Source organism: Pinus tabuliformis, chromosome 1_2 (assembly GCF_031772625.1).
Source record: "Pinus tabuliformis cultivar Carrire ecotype Pingquan chromosome 1_2, CPIR1, whole genome shotgun sequence".
Lineage (NCBI taxonomy): Eukaryota > Viridiplantae > Streptophyta > Pinopsida > Pinales > Pinaceae > Pinus > Pinus tabuliformis.
The window spans coordinates 316188418-316215947 of NC_142298.1; the positions used below are offsets into that span (position 1 = coordinate 316188418).

The following is a 27530-nucleotide window of genomic DNA, read 5'->3' on the forward strand; positions in this document are numbered from 1 at the left end:
ATTCAAATTTCAAGTGTAGACACTTATTTAATGTTGAATTAAATCAACATCCAAGGAATACACACTTTGCATACTTTTGATAGACCCATAGTAAAATAAATTGGCAATAAAGAAACACATGTTTTTCATGTATTTTCACTTTATCTCATTGAGTCTATCAAAAGTATGCAGAGTTGGGTACTCTTTGGATGTAGAATTTAATTCTACATTGAGTGTTTACACTTTGAGTAAACCTATGAGGAGATAAGTATAAAAAAATATTTTTTCCCCTTAAAAAAGTTATTTACCCTTATGATTGACATCATCATGTTTAATATTATTGGTTCTTTTAAAGTTGATGTCGATAACACATTTTTTGTTTTGAGACCCATTTTTTATTCAAAAATTCTCTATTTGGCATTGCATGAGAAGAAATATTAGAAAAGGTATAACTACTAGTTCCTTTACCTTTATGAGGACAACGTTCACTTGCAAGTTTTTTAATCTTCTCTTCTAGGCCATTGATCTTCTTCAAACAAGCTTTGATCTTAAAAAATAATCATAGGATTTTAAGTTCTTCACCTATATGGGTTTCCACTCATCATCACCATATTACTTCTTATGATGTTCATAATTATTTCCTTGGTTAGTGTTCTAAAAAAATAGGCTGTGATTTGGATTAACTTTGTTTACCCTTTCCATTACTAAGGTTACCCTATTACTTATTTTGTAGATTTCCTTCCTCAAAAAGCTTTTCTTGCTCTCTAATAAATATAGTAAAAACAAAGTTAAGGGTGCCATCCTTTCTATTCTCATTTCTTGATGTCAAGTCTTCCCTTATCTGGAGTAGAAGACATCATAGCATGCCTTTAGATTCATCAATATCAACAAGATCAATTGACCTTACTTCTTCAGAAAATCTTCCCCACATCCCCCAAGCTTAAGTTGTGTCTCTTTCACACAAGCCAAATAATCTTCAATCTAGTTGAATGATAAAGGGTTAAGCGAGATCAATTCTTTCTAAAGTTTGATATCTTGACTTACATTTTGAACAATTTCTTTGACATATTTCAAAGTTCATTTGGACAAACAATTCCACTAGTATGGAATCTCAATTATCTAGTGATGTAGGTCATCATGACACCAAAAACCTCATCATTTTCCCATTATCATCCTTTGGGTTGGGCACCACAGTCTTGGTAATTTTCCATAGTGCTTTGTTCTTCAAAAAAGCCTCCATATCTTATTCCAAGACTCCATAGTTGTGTCTAGAAAGCACAAGTTCCTAATTTGATGACAATGCCACGATATCTTCCAACACAAATTCGTAACAACTCTCAGATACAATACTTGTTACTCATAAACTCTTTGACCATAGCTTCAATAACATGTCGAAACATAAAAGAAATGCCAAAGATAAACAAGAGGAACACCATACAAGCAAAAACATGTGGTGAAGGGACACAACCTAAACACTAGAAATAATCCATCAAATCCATTGATGTAATATACAAAAACATATTTCTTCTTATTATAAATCAATTTACTCACCCATAAGCTCGTTTATTTATTTTCAAAATTATGTTAAATATCCATGAAATTTGATTTATTGGGTCAAATTTGATACCCACAAGCGTCTTTGTTTCTTAAAATATTCTAAGAAATCCATTGAAAAAATTAGAAGGTTACCTCACTAGGGTGGTCCCCTCTAGTATGGTCATGACCACTTTAATTGGTTACTTTATTGATACCCAACTCACTTCATCCATGACTCTAAATAATCTTGTTAGCCCATCAACTAAAGTTGTTTGGTCACTCCACTACATTTAGAAGTTATGTTTTTGTTTGTTTGTAGAAAAAGGCCTGTAAATTCCATTTATTCAAAATATGAAATGAAATTACATTCTACATATACACTTGATAGTGTATTCAAGTATTTTCTTTCCAATGACATGTGTCTATAAGAGCATTCCACAAGAAGCAAGGTTGATCAGTATATGAAATGTAACTTACAATCACTAATAAACACATACCATTGTTTTTTTACAATGACATCCAAAGATCCAAAGCTCGGAATGGAGCATATTACAACAACTAGCACAATAAGCATCAAGAAGAAAGAGAAACAATTTCACTAAAACAACCCTGAGAGAATAAAATAGATACAAATAGGTATATGTATCTAGCAATAGAAACCAAACCTCCAAAAACATGGAGGTTTGCAAATCCCACGTACATTGAAAGCTCCTTACAAGGCCTAAAATAGCTTGCAAAATGAGCAACAAGTATTAGAGAAATTTTGAGGTCTAAAATGGGCATCCTAAGGAATATTATAAAATAATAGTGGAAATAATAAAATAAGATTAGATTACCTCATCAAGTTTCGGAGGGGAAAAAACTACTTTTTCAACCCATATTTTCAACTTATCTCCCTATGATTTTATTCAAATTTCGAGTGGGAGCACTCGTTGGATGCATAATTCAATTTTTCATCCAAGAAGTATGTAATATTTGTAACGAGAATATTAAGTGATAACAACCATAAAATCTCATACATGCAACTAAAGTTAAAACACAAGAAGAAATATTAGAACACCATAAAATCACACCAAGAAATGTTGAACCATATTATTAATTTGATGAAATGGGGTACAATGAGTTGTAACAAGTGCACCTGCGATTTCTACAACAAGCTAGACAAGTCCCAGGTGAGAAAAGTGTTTCCCAAGTGAAAAAACTGGTGTTTCCTCCAAACCCTTACGTTGGCCCAGTGATTCTGCTACTTCTAGCTGGAATAGAATAGGTGTTTGACCACCCTAGAGTGCTTAGAAAATTATGCGAAATTGGTTGTAGGCTTCCCTAAATAGACCCACAAAAACCAATAAATATTAGGGCTCAATCCCAACCTTCCCAACAGGCCCTAAAAAGTGTGAGTTCCTTGGCCCACTGGTTTTGCTTCCCACAGGGAAAAATCTACTATGAAATGAGCATGCAACCTCCCACCAACAACTAATAAATGGTCAAGTAATTAGCCCCTGCTGATAGGAAATTTTCCTGGAAAGAATTGTAAGCCTTGACAACTCCCCAAGCTACCAAAAATTCGTTACTCCTCCAGCTCTACGCAAGCCCTAGAAATGCACAATTATGCCCTATAGAAATATCCACAATTAGGGCCTGCAAACTCCCTAAATTCCCCAGCAAAATTTTGCAATCAAATCTCCCTGACATGTGCTGCTTTGTAGCCCCTTCTCCTAAGAGGTGCGAAATTATCTTCTGCGCCCAGTCTGCTCAGAAAATGGGTCAAATTACCCAGCAATCACCTTCAGAACAATGCTGGATATTGTGACAAAGGTTCCATTAGAGTGACACTCGAAGTCCACTAAAGTGGGAGGTGTGATTCTCGCTCGGAAACCTCTTGTGCTAAACAACACGTTGTAGAATTGGCTCAGTAGCTCAAGCGTACAAGAGAGTAAATTCAAAATTGACAAAAAGCCCCAAAATGAGGCAACTCTCTCAATATTTATCTTAGTTTCCTTCTTCTCCTTGTGGACCCCACCAATTAGAACTCCTTTGCCTCCTTTCTCCCTCCAATTTGACTTTCCTCCAAGGGGTTTGATTTTATCTCTCTTGGGATGGCCCCCACATTCCACTAGCTTTTAAACACCATCTACTATTGCTTTCCCAAAATTTTCCTAACTCCCCAAAATGGCAAAATTGTGTGGTTTCCATAATAAAATTTATTTGGAGGGAACATTGCATTCCTCCTGTTGGTACCATCCTATGACCTCCTTTTTCCTCCTAAAACATATCATTTACCTACTTCTTTCCATCATATATCTCTTAGATCCCTTGAAAATTGATTAGTTAATAGTCCTATAGCTATTAAAATGCATTGAAATTGATTTAGGAGTTTTATGTTAAAGAATTATGAATTTTTGGTAAAATGGCTACAGGAAGTTCCAACATCCTGTAATTGGTTCATTGTTTGACATGTGGCATGACAGCTAGGCTAGAGCGAAGGGTAGGGATGAAAAGTAGAATGTCCAAGCATGGACGAATACCTATCCTACAGCAGAATCGACCCTCCTACATGCGTGGTCAACAATGGTCAAAGTATAGCATTTTGGCAACAAAGGCAGCAACAGCAAAGCATTCTAAATTGATTTAGTTTTGTTCCTTTTTGAAATCAGTTTAGGATAGAAACATTTTAAAAATCTCGACATGGTAAAAGCGGCAACAACCATATCATGAATGTACATTCGTTTTCGAAATGTAAGGGCTGTAAAAACATATGTAAAGACAGTTCTGTGTAGTCAATGTTTTTGTTATCGTTGTATCGTTTGAAAATAGAGTTTGAACTTAATATCAAGAACACACTTGCAGTTACGATATTTGCCTTGTTGCGTTGATTTTATAATCGGTTGACCACAGTCCAGTATACCTCTGGAACGCGGACGGGCCCTGCGTTAAACTGGTATACTGTTATTTCCTTTCCATTCGCAACTTAGGGTATTACATGACATGCACAGTAATTAGAATTGGTTGTTGATTTCAATAGAATGCGTATGGTTTATGTTTATGATAACGCTTGAACAGTTCATCACTGTGATCGTGAATCGTATCCTGTAAGGGATTCGATCCTTTGTTGTCTTTTAAAGCAATGTCATGAACTCTGCTTTCATTTCAAAGTATGTTTATGATTTCCATATGTCTTTATCTTGCATGAATATTAGTGAATGCTGAGTATTTGCTGAACAGGTGTTTTATGCATGGTGTCTCTGTAAGGAGATTGAAATCTTGGTTTGAAGTGATACACAGTGTTTTAATTTGGTAAATGCATTGATTGACAGTGTTGTAATTAAGTAGATTAACTGAGTGACCTAAGTGTTTGGGTGATAGGTAACATACCTCAATCTTCCGTAAAGAAGTCCTGTGACCTACCATCATAACCACTTAGCTAATAATCCTTTATGTCTATATACTTTAGACGCATGCCTCTAAGTCTACGCATCCTGGTCGATAATAAATATAGCCTAGTCTAGCACCCTAGATAGGACACTACATTTTGGCGCCGTTGCCGGGGAGGCGTACTTAAAGGATTTAAAAAGAAAAAAATTCAATAAACAAAAACAAACAAAAACACAGTTAGAAATCATGTTCATTTATGCCTAGATTTAGAGACAGTCAGGGTAGATTCGTAAAAACCCCCCACCATCTAAAAACTAACCCATCATCATCAGGAGCAGACTCTTTAGGGAATACAACACCAGCTGAGGAAGTCATCCACGCATTAGAAGAAAAACAAAAGTCAGGACAAAGACTTACTCTCATCGAAAGGCAAACTTTATTCACACATAAATCGCAGAAGAAGCACTTTCCTAGATCTTCCACACAAGGAGAAAGTAGCACAGTGACCGAACAATCTTTCTTTAATCTCCTCTTTCAAACAAGTGACACTGACACAGAGAGACCTATTAGAATGGCTGAGGAAGGAGCTGGATCAGTACCACATCAAGGACAGGGAGATGAAGAGGAGTCAACTTTTAAGTTTCCTATACATGAACCACAGGAAGATGATGAGATCAAAATGAAAAACATACCTCCATCCGTGCTACCAAACTTCTATGGTATGGCTTCAGAAGATCCAGACTCATTCTTGTTCGAGTTTGACATTGTATGTCGAACATATGGCTATACAGATGATGCCCATAGGCTTAGACTCTTCCCAGCGACATTAAAGGCATCAGCCTTAAGATGGTTCATGAGGCTTGGTGAGCATGCTATAGTTGATTGGGATGGCATGAGAAGAATATTTCTAAGGAAATATCAGCCTTATTGTAGATCCAAAGATTCTAAAGATGATATATTTAGAATGAGCCAGCAAGAGGATGAAACCTTAGAGGAATACTTAGAACGGTTTGTCTACAACTTACAAAAATCCAAACACCGAACTATGCCTCTTGATCTGATCCACACAATATTCTTGAAAGGTATCCGAGAGGAATACATGGATGAACTTAACTTTATGGGCAAAGGTGACATTTATGCCTTACCCTTTAAAGAAATTGCTGAGTTATGCGAAAGGTATTCAAGGAGAAAAGCTAAAATGGGAAAAAGAACCCTGTCATCCAAAGTCACAAAATCTACCTCCGCAAGTGTCACAAGGGCTGAAATAGGGAATCTGTTAGAAGAGTTTAAAACAGATCTGTTAAGCACCCTAAGGAACCAAATTGACACTTTAAAAGCTAAGAAGAAACAAGAAGATGAAGATCAGATAATGGCTATCTTCTGCCCAAAATGCAGGAAGAAACATGCATTAAAAGATTGCCCACTAGAAAACATCCAAGTTTGTGCTTTCTGTACTGAACATCATGATATGTTTAACTGTCCTAAAGTTAAGGTTTTGCAGAACTGTAATATGGCAGCTAATGCAGAGATGGAAAACGTGTATTACATGGGCACAAAGAGACCATGGCAGCCAAGGCCAGCACCTCAAGGTATGTTTCCAAATCAAAATTTTCAATTTCCTATAAATGATCAAATGTATGCACAGAACTCATGGAATGTACCCATGCCATGGCAGCACCAAAACCAACCACAACAACAATGGAGACCATCTCAACAGTACTCTCAATCCTATCATACATATCCTCAATCATACCCACCATATTCACAACCATATCAACAATACCATCAGCCGTATTCATCACATCCTCAACCATATCAGCAGTATCCTCAACAAGTTGTTTATCAGCCTCAACCTACTCAACAAGCACTGCCTGCTCCTCCACCAATAAATCCACCACAACTGCAATTTCCAGCTAACTCACAACCTCCTAGACCCACTCAAATTCCTGCTCAAACTGTCCCAAATCCAAATAATAGAGCAGAGAGGCCAGCCTACAATGTAGAAGAGGGAACCTCATATCCCACACTACCCTTGCAAAATATCAACTTGAGGTCTGGTAGGGTACTCCACAAAGATTCTCCAATAACAAATAAGCAAGAAGAAAACACAGAAAATGAAAATGAAATGACAAATCAAAGAAAACCAAACGATGATACCAAAGATAAACAGATGCAACCACTGCATCCACCTTTTCCAGACCGATTGGTCCAAATAAAACCTCCACTGTCTATACCACAGTTTGATGTCTTAGATGAACTCAAGAATGTCTACATAAAAATTCCACTGCTGCAAGCTATAAAAGACATTCCCATATATACTAAAGCCATCAAAGACATATGCCTCAAGAAGCTTGCTTGAAAAAGGATTGATCCTCAAACCATTCATGTTATAGGACATTTAGCAGGCCTTATGACCAATACCATCTCCATGGAAAAGTATGTTGATCCTGGCATTCCCAAAGTGACCACCATCATTAACAACATACAAATTCCAAACACTTTGATAGATCTTGGGGCCGCAATCAATGTCATGACTCTTGAAACCATGAGAACACTCCAGCTCATAAATTTGCAACATACAACGATTGTTCTAGAACTAGCTGATAGGTCTAAAGTGATTCCTGAAGGGATTTTGGAGGACATAATTGTCTCACTGGACTCTTGGGAGTATCCAGTGGATTTCTTAGTTCTTCAACCCAAATCCAATTTAGGAGGGCACCCTATCATCCTTGGTAGACCATGGTTAGCGACTGCTGATGCATTCATAGGATGTCGATTGGGCAACATGATTATTTCAAGAGGGACTGAAAGAAAACAACTCACTCTTTATCCATCGGCACAATCACCAGCAGTAACACACAATTTGTGGCTTGATGATAAATTCAATGATAAAGAAGAAGTACAATCTGTTTTTAGCATTGACCAAATCTATGATTTCCAAGAACAAGACAATAATGATTTGGTAGAATTATTCCTTTCTCAACCTGATATTTCCGAAAATTTGAGAAATGACCAATATCATGCTGCAGATGTACTTTTGGCCCAAAACTTTCAGGAAACATGCACCATCCAATCTTTGCAAACCACATTTCACGATATTTTTCCAGTTCAATCCATCACCAACACACAGAGTCAGATCATAGAGATTAGTCCAGGGAAAACTCTGAACATAGGCAATCACCTAGACTCATCTCAGCAAGAGAAATTGATTCGACTATTGAGAAAATACCAGAAAGCCTTTGCTTGGGACTACACCAATATGCATGGGATTCACCCCGACACATGCACTCACCATATTTATATAGATAGCACCATTAAACCAGTGAGGCAACCACAGAGAAGAATGAACCCCATGCTCCAAGATATTGTCAGAGAAGAATTGCAAAAACTGTTGAGAGTTAATTTTATATATCCTATTTCTGACAGTCAGTGGGTATCCCCATTGGTTATAGTGCCCAAGAAAAATGGTAAGTGGCGCATTTGTGTTGATTACAGACAACTGAACAAAGCAACACTCAAAGATTATTTCCCACTACCATTTATTGACCAAGTGTTAGACACCCTAGCTGGGAAATCATCATTTTCTTTTCTTGATGGTTTCAGTGGCTACAACCAGATCAGGATAGCCTCAGAAGACCAGGACAAAACCACATTCACCTGTCCTTGGGGCACTTATGCTTACAATGTTTTGCCATTTGGACTTTGCAATGCTCCAGCTACATTTCAGAGAGCTGTGTTAGCTATTTTCGCTGATTTAATTCATGATTGTGTTGAAGTTTACATGGATGATTTTTCAGTGTACGACAATTCATTTGAACAAGCATTAGAGAACCTTGAGAGAGTTTTGAAAAGATGTATTGAAGCTAATCTGTCCCTCAGCAATGAAAAGTGCTTTATGATGTTAAACGAAGGGATAGTGTTAGGCCACTATATTTCTTTTCAAGGCATCAAGGTTGACCCAGCAAAGATCCAGATCATTGTTGATTTGCCAATTCCACATAATCAAAGAGAGGTAAGAAGTTTCCTTGGGTATGCAAGCTATTACAGAAGGTTTATTGAGCATTTTAGTAAAATAGCTTTACCTTTGTTTAAACTTCTAACAAAAGATGTACTTTTCAACTGGAATGAGAACTGCTAACAAGCATTCGAACTACTCAAAAAGAAGTTATCAACCGCACCAGTCTTGAGAGGGCCTAATTGGAGCCTACCATTTCATATCTTTACAGATGCATCTGACACTACAGTGGGTGCCTCATTAGGCCAAAAAGAGGAATCTTGTAATTATGCCATTTATTTCATTAGCAAAAATCTAACACCTGCAGAGTTAAACTACACAGTCACAGAAAAGGAAACACTTGCCATCATATATGCTGTGAATAAATTCCGACATTATATAACTGGTTATGAGGTCTTTGTACATACTGATCATTCTGCCATTAGACATTTAATGAATAAACCAATAACTAGTGGCAGAGTTACCAGATGGTTATTATTGTTACAAGAATTTAACACCACAGTGTTAGATAGACCAGGCAAAGAGAACCAGGTGGCAGATTTTCTCTCTAGACTGCAAAATCCAGGTGAGATTGTTCCGGTTGAAGATTCTTTTCCAGATGAAAATTTATTTGCAATTTCCATAGTAAATCCTTGGTATGCTGATTTGGCCAATTATTTGTCTACAGGAAGGACACCTCCACACTTTACTGCAAAGGAAAAGAAGAGACTAGTCAAACAAAGTGCTAGATATTCATGGCTTAATGGCGATTTATTTTATACTGGTTATGATATGATCATTAGAAGATGTGTAAGAAATGATGAGATAATTGATATTTTAAAATCTTTCCATGATGAACCGTGTGGTGGGCATTTTGCAGCTAAGCGGACAGCATTCAAAGTTCTTACTCTTGGATACTACTGGCCATCCATATTCAAGGATGCCAAGAAGTATGTGAAGAGTTGTGACAGCTGCCAAAGAATGGGCAGGCCAACAGCTACAGGCGAGATGCCCCTTCAGCCCCAAGTTCATCTAGAGCCATTTGACAAATGGGCTCTAGACTTTATAGGACCCATTAACCCAACCTCCAATGGTAAGAAGTACATCTTAGTATGTACTGATTACGTCACAAAGTGGGCTGAAGCAAAAACACTGGTTAGAGCCACCGAACACACAGTAGTAAATTTCCTTTTTGAAGAGATTTTTGTAAGGTATGGAGTACCAAGGGAAATAGTGATTGATCAAGGTACTCAATTCACCTCAAAGCTAGTGAAGGACATTACAGACAAATACCAAATCAAGCATAGGAAAAGTACCCCTTACCATCCACAGGCCAATGGGCAGGTGGAATCCACAAACAAAACTTTGGAAGGGATCATTACTAAAACTGTGGCAATGAACAGGAAGAATTGGGAAGAGAAGCTCAAAGATGCACTCTGGGCTTACAGAATTACGTGGAAGGATACTACATGATTTACACCATATCAGTTGGTGTACGGCAAAGAGGTAATGCTTCCTATTGAGTTTCAAATACATACTTTTAAACTGGCTGCAGATTTGCAAATTGACTTGGACCAAGCACAACAAGAAAGAATTCAGCAGTTAAACCAGCTGGATGAAATGAGGCAGCAAGCAGAGGAAACCACAATCCTCATGCAAAAACAAAGGAAGCAGTGGCATGATGCACATATCAAGAAGAAGCAGTTCAAGGAAGGTGACTGGGCTTTACTTTTTGACTCTAAATTCAGAGATCATAAAGCCAAGTTTACCACCCATTGGATGGGCCCATACCAAATTATTCAGGCTTACGACAATGGTTCAGTCAAGCTCAAAACTATTGATGGAGAAGGTCATTCCTTTACTGTCAATGGTCATCACCTGAAACTATACACCAAGCCCATCAGCAAGCAAGATTTTCTCCAAACAGTATCTCAACAAAGAGAGGTTGAGATACTGCAGCCCTCAGCTGCAGTATCCCTGCCTTAGTTCATTTCCTTTCAATTTAGAAATTCAAAAAGAAAAAAAAGAAAAAAAACAAAACAAAAACTAAAATATATATATATATAATAACAATGGGTTAGATGTGAAAACCAGTCTCTGGCACACTCTAACCCCGAATTCTTACTTGAAAACCAATTCGTTGGCGGGTAAGAATTCTCTTTCTGTTGTTCACTGTTTGATTTATCAACTGAGTAATGACTTGAGGACAAGTCAAAACTTTAGTCGGGGAGAGAAGTATCAGCATTTTGTTCTCTTATCTCTCCATTGTAAATTCTTAAAGATTTCTTATCTCATCTCCTCACTGTACATCTTCAAAGCAGTTTGTTCCAGCATTCCAGATTTCAATAAATAAGTTGTTTTGTCATTGTTTTATCTCAGAGGGACCTGGTTATAAACATTATGCAGGGGGACCTGTTATGTCCAGAGGACCATGCTACCAACACCAGCAGTAATGGGACCTGTTTAAGACACATAGAAGGGACCTGTTAAGAGACTGTTGCTTCAGGGCTACTGTTAGCGCTTGGAATTCACCTAGGCTGAGATAGACAAACTCTCAAGGCTACATCAAACCATTTCACCTCGTAGCTAGCCCTACGAGGTATGAGAAGGCTCTCTCGGGTCAGATTTGATAGATCTTTCAATATGATTAGGCTGATCAATTAAGAATAAAGATTTTAGGCTAGTAAATTGATGAGGAAGTTGATTTGTGGTTTTTTAATTAAATGATGGGGCTTTTCTGGGCTGCATGGGCAAAATTACAGTTTCAAACAGAGAAATATAATGACTACACAGGTTATCAACTGAGGCAAGGTAGGCATGCAATTTAACACCAAATCTGGTTTCAAATGGGATGGCAAGACTGGTGAGGAGCTAAGGAGGGCAAATAATACTTCGAATCCTCCTTAAACAGAAGAAAACATTGAATTGAACAAACTTATAGGAGGAGCATATAATACTATGAATTCCTACCTAATCACTTCATTTGCTCAAATAGATATGATCATGAGGTGAATGAAACAAAATAGTTTACATATGAGACAAAGGGAAAAACTTATGCTAAATCAACATACCACATGAATCTCAGCAAACAGAGCTGTGAAATTCCATTCAATTCTCTGTCATAAAACTGTACAAAAAAAAGCTCTCTGCTTCTCCAGCAGCTCCCAGTGCTCAGAAAAACTCCCCTCTCTCACTCTACGCTCCTCAAAATGAATTTTTTAATACAATCAATAATAAATTGCTGCCCAAAACAGGGGCGCTGTTTTAACTACAATTACAAAAATATGAAACAAAATACAGCTGGGGGAAAACCAATCAACCCCAAGACCTCTGCGCTATTTCCACTACAATTATTAAAATTAGAAAGGAAAGTTACATCATCCTAAAATAATGCAGCGTCCCTCTTCCTCTAAATCTGCTGATGATTGGCCAAAATTGGAGCACAGATCTCCATAGGACCAAGATTGGAATCAAATCGCATTCTCTGGCTGTAATGGATAATCTTCACTTTAGTTTGGTTTGCCACGTTGCATAACCTTCAAGCTAATAGTCCACCGATTCAGCTGATGATGACAACTATACTGAAGGAGGTTTGCGTGTTTAATTCTGATTTATTCTGTGCCACTCATCGATTTCCAACACATTTCAACCACATGCTATATGGTAGCATCGGCAATAGCTTACAGTCCGTTTTCTAAGAGCCACATCGCCCGCAAAATCTCCAAAGGATCAATTGTTGGCGGAAATCATGGAACAAAATCCTGTATGGGGTAATGAGGCCAGTCGCACGATTTCGGTGGAGCTAAGATGTCGCTACAAATCGTTATCAAAAATAAAGGCAAAGCCCAATTACCGCCGTGGCAAACCAAATACCATAATCATTACCATGTTTTTCTTTTTAATGATACTGCAGCTTTAATGAAACTGCAACAGTAGTGCAAAGAATACAGCGCATTCGTGGCCCATCGGAATCGATACTAGAGTCATCATCCGATTCATCTTGGAAGGAGTTTTGCTGTGTATCTCCAAAACCTCCAATGAATTTCGAACCACTCTTTTTGCTAGTCAGTAAAACATGTGATGTGATAAGTATGAGTGCAGAAAAAAGCAATAACTGAAACATGCTGAATTGAGAGAGGATCTAAGCATATGCAACGCCTTCCAGTAGCCCTCGGGTTTGAAGATTTTGTTGTATTCTTTTCAGTGCTCAACCTTCTATCATTTCTACGAATCACTACATATCACAACGACCTTGCACAAGAGCATGCGAAGAACCCTCCATAACACAAGCTTCAGTACCATTGTGAACCATCCTTGCCATCAGCTTTCTTTATCAGATAAGAAGTAGTGGTTTTGCCATTTGTGCCCGTTATTCCAATCACAGCTAATTTCTGCGACGGATTACCATAAAACGACGCTGCGAGTGCTGGGAGAATGGCATTTTCATCCTCCACCATTACCATGGCTTTCACAAGTAGCCTTTGCAACATCCTCCATCGATAAATATAACACTAGGGGCTATTTTATTAGTTAAAGTAAAGACCGCCTTGACATACTTCTCTGCTTCACCAAACCACTTTGATGCAACTGTCGACATTGAGATATTTATAAAATTTGCCCCTGCTTCTGTGGCAACAGCCTTCGCAAGCATTGTTTTTCCAGTTCCAGGAGGACCAAACAGAAGAAGACCTCTGCACGGCTTCTGTAATTGTCCCTTTGCAAAGAGTTCTGGTCGCTGCAATGGCAACATAACTAGCTCCCTAAGTGCTTCTTTAACGTTGTCAAGGGCTCCAATACAATCAAAAGTGACTCCTAGTTCATCCGGTGGAATAACTTCAGATATTAGTATCTTCTCAAACCCATTGTCACATGTAACATCCTTCAAAGATTTTTTAAGTGGCGAAGCTCGTTGCACAGATAGAAGCTCTGTAAGGGTATTCTGCATGCTTTCAGCAGTTATAACCAGCTTTCCATTAAATAAAACTGGTTCCGCATCTTTCTGCAACTGGTGGCTTACAGCCCATCCTACCACCTTCTCTGCCATATCATAAGTTAGAATGTGGTTCTTAATCTCAAGTTCCGTCAAATCTTTGCATGTGATGCCTGAAGATCCCATGACCATGCGAAGTTGTTGCCTATTGGCTTCTGCCTTTAGTCTTTCAATATCTTGTTCCAATTGTTGGTTCCAATCCATGGCCATGCTTTCATCCTGTGGCTGCTGTAAATAGATTCTAGTAGGAAAAAGTTTGAAGAGAGATCTCGAAAACTTTGATCCTTCCCCCTTCATATCATCCAACTGGGACATAAAATTATCCAAGAATGACAAGTCTAGAAGAGGAGCAAGACTATTGCCAGATTTTGACGTAGAATAAGTGCCCACATTCCCCTTATCCTTCTGAAAATCCATTGTATGAGATCCAATAATGACCACCCTACACTCTGCTTTGTGATACTGGTACATTTGTATAATGATCCACTTTCTGTAGATTACTGGGCTGTAACTCCCTTGCCTCCAGTAGAATGTATGGCATCCAATAGTGCAGTCTTTGTATTATCCGAAAGAAAATAGGGAAAACTGTCAAGTGAAACATCAATATCCTTCCATTTTGTCAGTGCCCGCTGAAGTATCTCTCTATAGATCTGACATTCTTTTGGCTTGTGTAGGGACAGGAGCTTGAAGTCGCTGCTGCCTTTTGAAGAGCTGGAGCATAAATTACATAAATTTAAACCACACATTAATGATTTCTTCTTCAAAACAGGGTTTTGAAGAAGAATCAATCTCTGCATGAGACAGAGTCTAACATCGGCTCCATTTGGGATGGCAGCTGCAGCTTCGTGGAGGTGCCAAGAACCGCAGAACTTTGGGAGAGCAGACTGTGCCTCCACCATTGGGCAATGGAGTCATCATCAACAAATCAACACTTGACTTATTTTCAAACTGAAACTGAACTCGAACAAACTTCAAGCAAACTAAAACAAGATGCTGCCTTTATGGCTGCTTATTTATGTACAAAATATACTCTACTCTGCTGTACAAACAATAGATCAGGTAATGCTAAAATGCCATATTAACCATTCAATTAAACCTGACAATGAAGCCGCTTGAGAATGCTGCCACGAAGTCACAGATGCAGTTGTTGGCAGCCCTTCATGCTCATAATGACCCTGGTCACGGAAAATACAGCCTGATCTGTCAATCAAACTGAAAAATGTGTCCATGTATGCCGCAATAGGATCACGGACACCGGCCTCTGTTGGCTGCCCCAACTCTGCAATGCATATTTCCAGCTGCACATTGTCAATGTATACCTCTATAGGCAAGTCTGTTATTGCTTGTTGTGAAGGAAGAAGGATTTCCAAGAACTTTTTAGGGTCTTGGAAATCATAAGACTGAATTTGCTCATCGAGATACTGAATCTCATTTTCAACTCTTTCAACAACTAACTCATAAAATCTAGTTTTGCCTTCAAGATGAAGCTTCGGAGATTTCAAACATTGAAAGAAAATACTGAAAAATTCTTCATTAATTTCAATATCCGCTAACAACTCTCTAACGCCATCTAGAGCTTCACAAAGTGCAGGGTCTGCCACATACCCTACCATTGCATGAACAGATCAACAGGCACTGGAATGTCTGATCGAATTGGAGTCGCCAGGTGAATGATTCAGCCTGCATAAGTATCTGACTGCTGTCCACCATCAACATCAGATCTGAAATTGATACATGTACTGGGGTAAAGTGTCAATGAAGCGCTACGTTCACAAGCTCACGGAGATTGACTGAAGCAGCGTTTATCTACTAACGCTGATGTAAAACAAGAGCATTTTCGAAGGCTTCTTGCGTAACTTCAGGCTCCGTCTAAGACTTATGAAACAAACACAACAATGAGCAAACGATTAATATGTTCTCCCCAGTACGGTCGCCACTATGTTAGCGCTTGGAATTCACCTAGGCTGAGATAGACAAACTCTCAAGGCTACATCAAACCATTTCACCTCGTAGCTAGCCCTACGAGGTATGAGAAGGCTCTCTCGGGTCAGATTTGATAGATCTTTCAATATGATTAGGCTGACCAATTAAGAATAAAGATTTTAGGCTAGTAAATTGATGAGGAAGTTGATTTGTGGTTTTTTAATTAAATGATGGGTCTTTTCTGGGCTGCATGGGCAAAATCACAGTTTCAAACAGAGAAATATAATGACTACACAGGTTATCAACTGAGGCAAGGTAGGCATGCAATTTAACACCAAATCTGGTTTCAAATGGGATGGCAAGACTGGTGAGGAGCTAAGGAGGGCAAATAATACTTCGAATCCTCCTTAAACAGAAGAAAACATTGAATTGAACAAACTTATAGGAGGAGCATATAATACTATGAATTCCTACCTAATCACTTCATTTGCTCAAATAGATATGATCATGAGGTGAATGAAACAAAACAGTTTACATATGAGACAAAGGGAAAAAATTATGCTAAATCAACATACCACATGAATCTCAGCAAACAGAGCTGTGAAATTCCATTCAATTCTCTGTCATAAAACTGTACAAAAAAAAGCTCTCTGCTTCTCCAGCAGCTCCCAGCGCTCAGAAAAACTCCCCTCTCTCACTCTACGCTCCTCAAAATGAATTTTTTAATACAATCAATAATAAATTGCTGCCCAAAACAGGGGCGCTGTTTTAACTACAATTACAAAAATATGAAACAAAATACAGCTGGGGGAAAACCAATCAACCCCAAGACCTCTGCGCTATTTCCACTACAATTATTAAAATTAGAAAGGAAAGTTACATCATCCTAAAATAATGCAGCGTCCCTCTTCCTCTAAATCTGCTGATGATTGGCCAAAATTGGAGCGCAGATCTCCATAGGACCAAGATTGGAATCAAATCGCATTCTCTGGCTGTAATGGATAATCTTCACTTTAGTTTGGTTTGCCACATTGCATAACCTTCAAGCTAATAGTCCACCGATTCAGCTGATGATGACAACTATACTGAAAGAGGTTTGCGTGTTTAATTCTGATTTATGCTGTGCCACTCATCGATTTCCAACACATTTCAACCACATGCTATATGGTAGCATCAACAAAAGCTCATAATCCGCCTTCTAAGAGCCACATCGCCCACAAAATCTCCAAAGGATCAATTGTTGGCGGAAATCATGGAACAAAATCCTGTATGGGGTAATGAGGCCAGTCGCACGATTTCTGTGGAGCTGAGATGTCGCTGCAAATTGTTATCCAAAAAATGAAGGCAAAACCCAATTAACGCCATGGCAAACCAAATACCATAATCATTACCATGTTTTTCTTTTTAATGATACTGCAGCTTTAATGAAACTGCAACAGTAGTGCAAAGAATACAGCGCATTCGTGGCCCATCGGAATCGATACTAGAGTCATCATCCGATTCATCTTGGAAGGAGTTTTGCTGTGTATCTCCAAAACCTCCAATGAATTTCGAACCACTCTTTTTGCTAGTCAGTAAAACATGTGATGTGATAAGTATGAGTGCAGAAAAAAGCAATAACTGAAACATGCTGAATTGAGAGAGGATCTAAGCATATGCAACGCCTTCCAGTAGCCCTCGGGTTTGAAGATTTTGTTGTATTCTTTTCAGTGCTCAACCTTCTATCATTTCTACGAATCACTACATATCACAACGACCTTGCACAAGAGCATGCGAAGAACCCTCCATAACACAAGATTCAGTACCATTGTGAACCATCCTTGCCATCAACTTTCTTTATCAGATAAGAAGTAGTGGTTTTGCCATTTGTGCCCGTTATTCCAATCACAGCTAATTTCTGCGACGGATTACCATAAAACGACGCTGCGAGTGCTGGGAGAATGGCATTTTCATCCTCCACCATTACCATGGCTTTCACAAGTAGCCTTTGCAACATCCTCCATCGATAAATATAACACTAGGGGCTATTTTATTAGTTAAAGTAAAGACCGCCTTGACATACTTCTTTGCTTCACCAAACCACTTTGATGCAACTGTCGACATTGAGATATTTATAAAATTTTCCCCTGCTTCTGTGGCAACAGCCTTCGCAAGCATTGTTTTTCCAGTTCCAGGAGGACCAAACAGAAGAAGACCTCTGCACGGCTTCTGTAATTGTCCCTTTGCAAAGAGTTCTGGTCGCTGCATAACTAGCTCCCTAAGTGCTTCTTTAACGTTGTCAAAGGCTCCAATACAATCAAAAGTGACTCCTAGTTCATCCGGTGGAATAACTTCAGATATTAGTATCTTCTCAAACCCATTGTCACATGTAACATCCTTCAAAGATTTTTTAAGTGGCGAAGCTCGTTGCACAGATAGAAGCTCTGTAAGGGTATTCTGCATGCTTTCAGCAGTTATAACCAGCTTTCCATTAAATAAAACTGGTTCCGCATCTTTCTGCAACTGGTGGCTTACAGCCCATCCTACCACCTTCTCTGCCATATCATAAGTTAGAATGTGGTACTTAATCTCAAGTTCTGTCAAATCTTTGCACGTGATGCCTGAAGATCCCATGACCATGCGAAGTTGTTGCCTATTGGCTTCTGCCTTTAGTCTTTCAATATCTTGTTCCAATTGTTGGTTCCAATCCATGGCCATGCTTTCATCCTGTGGCTGCTGTAAATAGATTCTAGTAGGAAAAAGTTTGAAGAGAGATCTCGAAAACTTTGATCCTTCCCCCTTCATATCATCCAACCGGGACATAAAATTATCCAAGAATGACAAGTCTAGAAGAGGAGCAAGACTATTGCCAGATTTTGACGTAGAATAAGTGCCCACATTCCCCTTATCCTTCTGAAAATCCATTGTATGAGATCCAATAATGACCACCCTACACTCTGCTTTGTGATACTGGTACATTTGTATAATGATCCACTTTCTGTAGATTACTGGGCTGTAACTCCCTTGCCTCCAGTAGAATGTATGGCATCCAATAGTGCAGTCTTTGTATTATCCGAAAGAAAATAGGGAAAACTGTCAAGTGAAACATCAATATCCTTCCATTTTGTCAGTGCCCGCTGAAGTATCTCTCTATAGATCTGACATTCTTTTGGCTTGTGTAGGGACAGGAGCTTGAAGTCGCTGCTGCCTTTTGAAGAGCTGGAGCATAAATTACATAAATTTAAACCACACATTAATGATTTCTTCTTCAAAACAGGGTTTTGAAGAAGAATCAATCTCTGCATGAGACGGAGTCTAACAGCTACTTCAAAAAAGTTTCATCAAGTTTCTACAAGGATTCACAGGTTGCTGGGCACCAAGACTCCATCAAATACCCAAGCTCAAGGAACCTGTATACATATAAGGAGCTGCATGAACATCTTCAAGATTTCAGAGGGACCTGTTGCATTCGAATCTATCTCAGGGGACCTGTGATGAACAACAAAGAATAGTCAGCAATGCCAATGCCAATGCCAATCCTACTCAGCATGCCAATGCAACAATAACCAACAAAAGTGTAATATGTTCCTTATTCTTAACATTTAATTTCTTAGACTAATTTTTAATGTTAATTTTAATGACTGTGACTGTTATGATCGATTTCAAGGGCACTACATTTTCCATCATCCCTTATCTCACTGTTAATTCTTATCATCCTTCATACCCCAACCTATTTCATACTTCTAAATCCATTACCCCTTTTCATATCAACCTTGTTATGCCAATCGCACCCTACAATCATACCAACATCTTCCATTTGGCCGAGTACCAATAGAAACAGGACACGTGGTGGATTGTGTTTAAAAAAAAGAGAGGAAAGAAACAAATGTTAAAGTGGGCCTATTCATTGTATTCCACACAGCCGAATTATGATTCCACCACCCGACGTAGCCAAATGATTCAGAGGACTCCCTGAAATCATACCCCAGTATTGCATATACGCTTCCAGCGCTCCTATGATGACATCTATACAAGCGGTACAGCCATTCCTCTGTTTCAAAAGATGAATACGCTATGAAGTAAGTGTAGTGGTTATCCCACCATCATTCTCAGTTATTTTACGCTGGCATTTGACTCCCGTGACTTCCACAGTAAGGATTGAAAGCAGTGAGCGCCACAAGGGGGAAATATAACCATTCGGTTTCGACTCCCACCAAAGTCACAAGACAGTCGACCGAGCATCATACTGGATATTAAGGGAGCGACACCACCAGGTAACAAATTGAAATTTCTTTGTTGAAATTGCTAGAGCACGACCCTCTGCCAAAATGACCAATAGGGTCGAGCCGAGCATGTTCGACAGTTCTCAATATCATGAAGATTGCATTTCGATTCTCAGAGAGATACAGTGGTTGCCCTTTTTAGAGAAATTTCATGGAAGTAATGAAGAGGTTACCAAACAATTCGCCTTCACATTCAATGGAGAGAAAGCCCTGATAGGTAACTTCTCATTCAGGGTTTCGGAGGACACCATAGCCCAGTCAATAGGGATTAGCTCAGAAGGGGAGAAGTACTTTAAGACAAAGCAATTTAAAGAGAAGTCGTGGACTCAATTTATGTCTAGATCCAGAGTCTCATCAGTTAATTGGAAGAAAGGCGTCCCAAGGAGTTGGTTGATGCATCCCTGGGACGAGATGGTCTATATTCTCCAAAAATTCATAACCTGCGAAGGCCGTTACAATATTGTCTATCTATACCATATTAAATTACTGCTACACTTGAAAAGACAATGCATTATCAGTCTACCATATTTTCTGTTACAAAGCCTAACCAAGATGTCGAAGACCATTCAAAAGCAGAAGGGAAATGAAGACAAGAGCCTATATCACTTTGGCTTAATTAAAATTCTTATTGAGCATGAATTGCAGAGAAGAGGGAAACCGTGGAAGGAGTTCTTAGCTGCTAATCAAATTAAAGATGAGGAAGACAAAGAAGAACTGCAGGAGAACTCAGGTTTCATGAAGGATATCGATGAAGAGATCCCAGTATCCAAAGCAAGCAAGGTACCTCCACCTGTGAGCAGCATAAGAACTAGGAAAATGAGAAAAGAAGATGCTCAGAAGGCAGAGCAAGATAAAATTTTCACCACTTATTCAAGAAGAACAAGGAGAGCACCAAAAGCCCAGTTACAAGAAGACCAGCTTGAATCCAATGCACCTATACCAATGGATATTGAGAGTAGTGACCACTCACCACCAGGACCAGGAGCTGATATAGAGGTTGAAAGCCATAACGGGCAGGAAAAAGGTTCACCACCTCCCATTAAGAAACAGAAGAAACTGGAGAAACAAATTGAGAAATTAAAGGAAGAACTCATGGAGGCTAATATGTTAGAAAAGGTTATCAATAAAGAAAATGAGATGCTCCGAGTGCAGAGTAAAGAGACTCAATAGAAGAATGAAAAGTTAAGGGAGCGAATCAGTGAACTTGAGGCTGAGCAAACGGATATTTGTAAATGGGTCACTAAGTGGTACAACCAGCAGAAGACCCTCAAAGAAAAATACAAAAGATTAAAGGAGGAGCTCCATGGTCAGAAAGATGCCCAGGTGAAAAAGAATGTGGATACATTACTAAAGGTAGCAGAGATACAGGCAGGGACAGAGTTCAAGGGAAGCACTTCGGGGTTAGCATGAGGACATGCTAATTCATTAAGTCGGGGAGAGATGTTGGTACCATCCTATGACCTCCTTTTTCCTCCTAAAACATATCATTTGCCTACTTCTTTCCATCATATATCTCTTAGATCCCTTGAAAATTGATTAGTTAATAGTCCTATAGTTATTAAAATGCATTGAAATTGATTCAGGAGTTTTATGTTAAAGAATTAGGAATTTTTGGTAAAATGGCTACAGGAAGTTCCAACATCCTGTAATTGGTTCATTGTTTGACATGTGGCATGACAGCTAGGCTAGAACGAAGGGTAGGGATGAAAAGTAGAATGTCCAAGCATGGACGAATACCTATCCTACAGCAAAATCGACCCTCCTACATGCGCGGTCAACAATGGTCAAATTATAGCATGTTGGCGACAAAGGCAGCGACAGCAAAGCATTCTAAATTGATTTAGTTTTGTTCCTTTTTGAAATCAGTTTAGGATAGAAACATTTTAAAAATCTCGACATGGTAAAAGCGGCAACAACCATATCATGAATGTACATTCGTTTTCGAAATGTAAGGGCTGTAAAAACATATGTAAAGACAGTTCTGTGTAGTCAATGTTTTTGTTATCGTTGTATCGTTTGAAAACAGAGTTTGAACTTAATATCAAGAACACAGTTGCAGTTACGATCTTTGTCTTGTTGCGTTGATTTTATAATCGGTTGACCACAGTCCAGTATACCTTTGGAACGCGGACGGGCCCTGCGTTAAACTGGTATACTGTTATTTCCTTTCCATTCGCAACTTAGGGTATTACATGACATGCACAGTAATTAGAATTGGTTGTTGATTTCAATAGAATGCGTATGGTTTATGTTTATGATAGCGCTTGAACAGTTCATCACTGTGATCGTGAATCGTATCCTGTAAGGGATTCGATCCTTTGTTGTATTTTAAAGCAATGTCATGAACTCTGCTTTCATTTCAAAGTATGTTTATGATTTCCATATGTCTTTATCTTGCATGAATATTAGTGAATGCTGAGTATTTGCTGAACAGGGGTTTTATGCATGGTGTCTTTGTAAGGAGATTGAAATCTTGGTTTGAAGTGATACACAATGTTTTAATTTGGTAAATGCATTGAGTGACAGTGTTGTAATTAAGTAGATTAACTGAGTGACCTAAGTTTTTGGGTGATAGGTAACATACCTCAATCTTCCGTAAAGAAGTCCTGTGACCTACCATCATAACCACTTAGCTAATAATCCTTTATGTCTATATACTTTAGACACATGCCTCTAAGTCTACGCATCCTGGTCAATAATAAATATAGCCTAGTCTAACACCCTAGATAGGACACTACACCTCCCATCCCAAATGTTGCTTTCTCTCAAGCAATTGTAGCATTGAGTGTTGTAATATGTGTTCTCCCTCCCATGTAGTGTCCTCCTTTGGCAGCCCCTTCCACAAGACAAGATACTCCTTGATTGACTTGCTCCTGAGATTCCATTCCCTTACCTCTAAAATGGCCTCCAGCTCCAAAATCAAATGCCCCTCATCATAAAGTGTTGGTAACTCAGTGGTTGTTGTGGCCTGCTACACCAATGCCTTTTTCAAGCAAGAGATATGGAATACATTGTGAAATTTACTCCCTGGTGGGAGCTATAGCTCATATGCCACCTACCCAACTCATCTAGCTACTCTGTAGGGCCCATAAAAACATGGCTTCAACTTCTTGACTCCATTCTACTTAAGTGTGGACTGCTTGTAGGGTTGAAGTCTCAGAAAGACTAAGTCTCCAACCTCAAAATGTCTCTCTACTCTTCCCCTATCTGCATATAACTTCTGCTGGTTTTGGGCTGTTTGCAAATTGTCCTTGAGATCTCTAAGGATTTCTTGGCTCTCTTGGATCCAATCATTGGCCCTTATGGCCCTCCTATCTCCAAAAACCATGTCTGCAAAAGTTAGAGCATCATAACCATACAAGGCACGAAATGGAGACATAACTATAGACATGTGGTGAGTGGTGTTGTAACAATACTCTCCCAGATGAAGCCACTTCACCCATGCACGTTGTTTCTCGGTCACATAATTACACAAATACCCTTCTAGCCATTCATTCATGATATCCTTCTAATCATATGTTTGTGGATGGTAGTTAGTACTAAGTGTAAGGTCAGTCCCCACAAGGTAGAAAAACTCTTGCCAAAATCCTCCCATAAACCTACTATCTATGTCACTAACTATGGTCTTGGGAAGTCCATGTAGCCAAAATACCTCCCTGAAAAACAACTCAGCCACCTATGAGGCTGAATACTGAGATGGTATGGAAAAGAAATGGGAATACTTAGTTAGCCTATCAACCACTACATAAATGCAATCCTACCCCTGCATCGCTAACAACCTTGTATCAAAATGCATAGACACACTCTCCCATTTCCCCTCAAGAATAGGGAGGGGTTGCAGTAAACAAGTCAAGTGTGCCAGCTCTCCCTTGTTCCTCTACCAAGTGTCACACTCCTAAACATGCCTCAATATGAGGCCCTTCCAGGTGAAGCACTCTCTGATGGCTCTGTACGTCTTGGTGAACCCTTGATGTCCTACTAGTGGGTGATCATGTGCAACTTGCATAATCTTCTCCCGTAATTGGGAATCGAGCACTAAGTAAATATTGGCTTTGTACTCTATCACCTCATTCATCACCATGTACCTATCATCATCTTCCAAGCCATCTAGGACCTCACATGCATGTTAGTCCTTGGGTACTTGACCAATAGCAACTCCCTCTAATCTGAAGTGATGCTCATGAGTGAGAGTGTTGCAGGCCTCTTGGATAATGAATCTACCGCCACGTTATGCTTTCCCTTGATATACTCTATCTCAAAATCATATGCCTAGGTCTTACTTTCCCACTTATGCTGCCTCCCATTCTACCCCTTTTACTCCAAAAAAAAATGAAGGTTTGTGGTCGGTCTTCACCTTAAACCCGCTTCCCACCAGATACTGCCAAAACTTGGCTAGTGCATGCATGATGTCAAAAATCTCCTTGTTGTATATAGAGTACAACCTCTCATGATTCTCTATCTTTCTGCTCTAAAATATGATGGGATGCCCACTCTGCATCAAAAGTGCCCCAAGTCCCTCTCCAGAGGCATCACACTCCAACACAAAGTGCTGCACGAAATCCAATAGAGACAACACTAGGAAATTTCTCATCACTCTCTTGAGGTGATAAAAAGCATTATGCACCCCCTCATACCAATCGAATGCCCCATTCTTTGTTAAATCAGTAAGGGGTGTTGCCAACTATGAGAATCCCCTTGCAAATCTCCTATAATAAGTGCACAGGCCCAAGAATTCTCTCAACTTTGTCACATTACTAGGTGTAGGATAATCCAAAATGGCCTTAATCTTCTCCTGATGTACTTGCACCCCATCCTCCCCAATGATATGGACAAGGTACAACATCTTTGTTAGTCCAAACTCACATTTGGACATCTTGGCATACAACTACTCCTCTAGGATACATAGTATTTCTTCCACATGTTGCAGTTGCTCCTCCCATGTCCTGATGTAGATCAAGATGTCGTCAAAGAAAACCAAGAAATATCTACGCATCTGCTTGCAGAACACATGGTTCATGCAATACTGGAAGGTAGCTGGTGTGTTGGTTAGCTCAAAGGGCATCACCAAAAACTCTAAGTTTCAATTGTGACACCTGAAGGTTGTCTTGGGGATATCTTGCTCCCTCACCCGAATCTGATGCTACCTCGAATGTAGCTCTATCTTAGTGAAGAATTTGGTCCCTCTGAGCTCATCTATACATAGAATAGGGTATCAATTCTTTAGGTTCATCTTGTTCAGATCTCTACAATCAATACACATATGGAGGGCCCCGTCCTTCTTCTTCACCAACACCACTGAAGAGGCAAAAGGATTAGAGTTAGGCCTAATGTGCCCCAACCTCAACAAATCTTGTATAGCTCACTCAATCTCATCCCGGTAGGCCTTGGGATGTCTGTATGGCGTAGTGATAACTACATGTACACCCTCCTCAAGCTCAATCATGTGCTTAAACCCACGGTTTTGTGGGACATTAGAGAAATTTTAAGGTGTAAAATGGGCCTTCTAAGGAATATTATACAATAATATTGGAAATAATAAAATAATATTAGATTACATCATCAAATTTTAGAGGGAAAAAAGAAAAAACTACTTTTTCAACTCGTATTTTTAGCTTCTATCCCTACTATTTTACTCAAATTTCGAGCCGGAGAAATTGTTGGATGCAAAATTTAATTCCTCACTGAAGGAGTACCATGCTGCATACTTTTGATGGACCCTACTACACAAAAAATAAGAAATACATGAAAAAACATGATTGCATTAATTTATTTTCATGTATTTCTCATTTTTCATGTACTAGGGAGCATCAAAAGTATGGAACATGGATACTCCTTGGATGAGGAATTAAATTTTGCATCCAACACATTCTCCCACTCAAAATTTGAGTAAAATTGTAGGGAGATAACTTGAAAATACGAGTTGAAATTTTTTACTTTTATTTTTACTCCAAAAATGGTGAATCATTCCCCATGGTTGACATCATCATATTGAATCCTATTGGTTCTCATAAATTTTATTTTGGTCGTACATTTTTGTTTCGAGGCCCATTTTAGACCTCAAAATTTCTCTAATGGACCTCGAGGAATGTCTCCAAAAACTGATGGGTATTTATCCAAAATTTCTTGAATATCAGGATGGGGTGGACATGGTTGAGCCCCTACGTCTGAGATCCTAAGCTCCATGACCCACTATATATCCCCATATCATAAGTTTGCCTCCATCCTGTGCAGTGACACTGTCTAGGGAAGGTATGAGTGCACGCCCCTCAACAACACTAACTTCCCATCTCGCCCTGTGAACTCTGTCTCCAACTTCTTCCAATTTGTGGCCATATGCCCCACAAAGTAGAGCCACTAGAAATCCATCACCACGTTGGTGTCTGAAACATCAACCACAAAGGAGTGGTTTGTCATTGAATAGTTCCACATAGTCACCGTCATGTTGGGGACATATCGAGTGCACTGCATAGTCTTGTCCCTAGGTACTAAGACAGAAAAGTCCTCAAAAGTCTCAGTATGTATCCCTCTCCTCGCTGCTAGCACTCTATAAATTTCTCCAGGCTGAGGAGAGAAATCCCAGAGGTAACCACAAACCACTTGTAGGTTAAGGTCCAGTCCCCCTAACCTTGGAGAGGGCTCTCTCGCTAGATCAAGTATCAATCAAAGACTAATAATATATGGATTTTAGACTTGTATGATGATTAGAGGATGTTTTGATTTTGATTTGTTTAAGGTGAGTATGAAGGGAAAGACTACTTAGATCATAACAATGTTATAGGTTTGAATGAATCAGGGATAGGGTGTAACTCACACAGCGGCAAGGTAGGCAGACCTATGGGTGAAAATACTAATTTCGTTGTAGTAATAGTATGAATGGGAGGAAAGGGAAAAATGAAAACCTAAGCATCCATACAAGGATGAATTCAAATTTTCATGGAAGAAAATAATGCACATATAGTGATCACCTAAAATTTATCAGAGCAAATTATTGAATTATGAGAAATCTTCCAAACATGAACACGAAGAAAAATGCTATACGAAATTAAGAACTATAAGCAGATCTGAAAATAATACATATCAAGTAACAAGAGGAAAAAGATACTAATAAGTCGGACACATGTATCACTGTATAAATATGCACCTGCCTTCTTCAATTCATTCAACAAATATACAAAATTTACAGAAAAGTAATCTAGCCTCTAACACTCTCAACCCAACTGTTTTCTCTTATTTTGTTCAATTTAAATACATTAGGCATATTTAACAACCCAAATAAGATACAATGTATCTTTCATCTACTTGAGAGGATTGAATCATCTTCAATTTAGAAACATCAATCTTTGAAAGCAAAAAACTAAGATAAAGCTAAAAATAAAACTGAAACATATTTTATGATAAAATTAGCTTTATCTTATCTACTTCTATGATCCTCATCCATTCATTTATATCCATAGCACCAATATCATTCTCGATA

At 38.9% G+C, this 27530-nt stretch overlaps 2 protein-coding genes across 2 annotated transcripts; both read right to left on the bottom strand.

Moving 5' to 3' along the window:
• Positions 1-13349: 13349 nt before the first annotated feature.
• LOC149205634 (putative AAA domain-containing protein C24B10.10c) lies at positions 13350-14288 on the bottom strand. Its single transcript, XM_089397457.1, has one exon. The coding sequence runs from the start codon at positions 14286-14288 to the stop codon at positions 13350-13352; it is 939 nt and encodes a 312-aa protein (XP_089253583.1).
• A 3480-nt stretch (positions 14289-17768) lies between these two features.
• Positions 17769-18698, bottom strand: LOC149205635 (outer mitochondrial transmembrane helix translocase-like). The gene has a single exon (XM_089397458.1). The coding sequence runs from the start codon at positions 18696-18698 to the stop codon at positions 17769-17771; it is 930 nt and encodes a 309-aa protein (XP_089253584.1).
• Positions 18699-27530: the final 8832 nt, after the last annotated feature.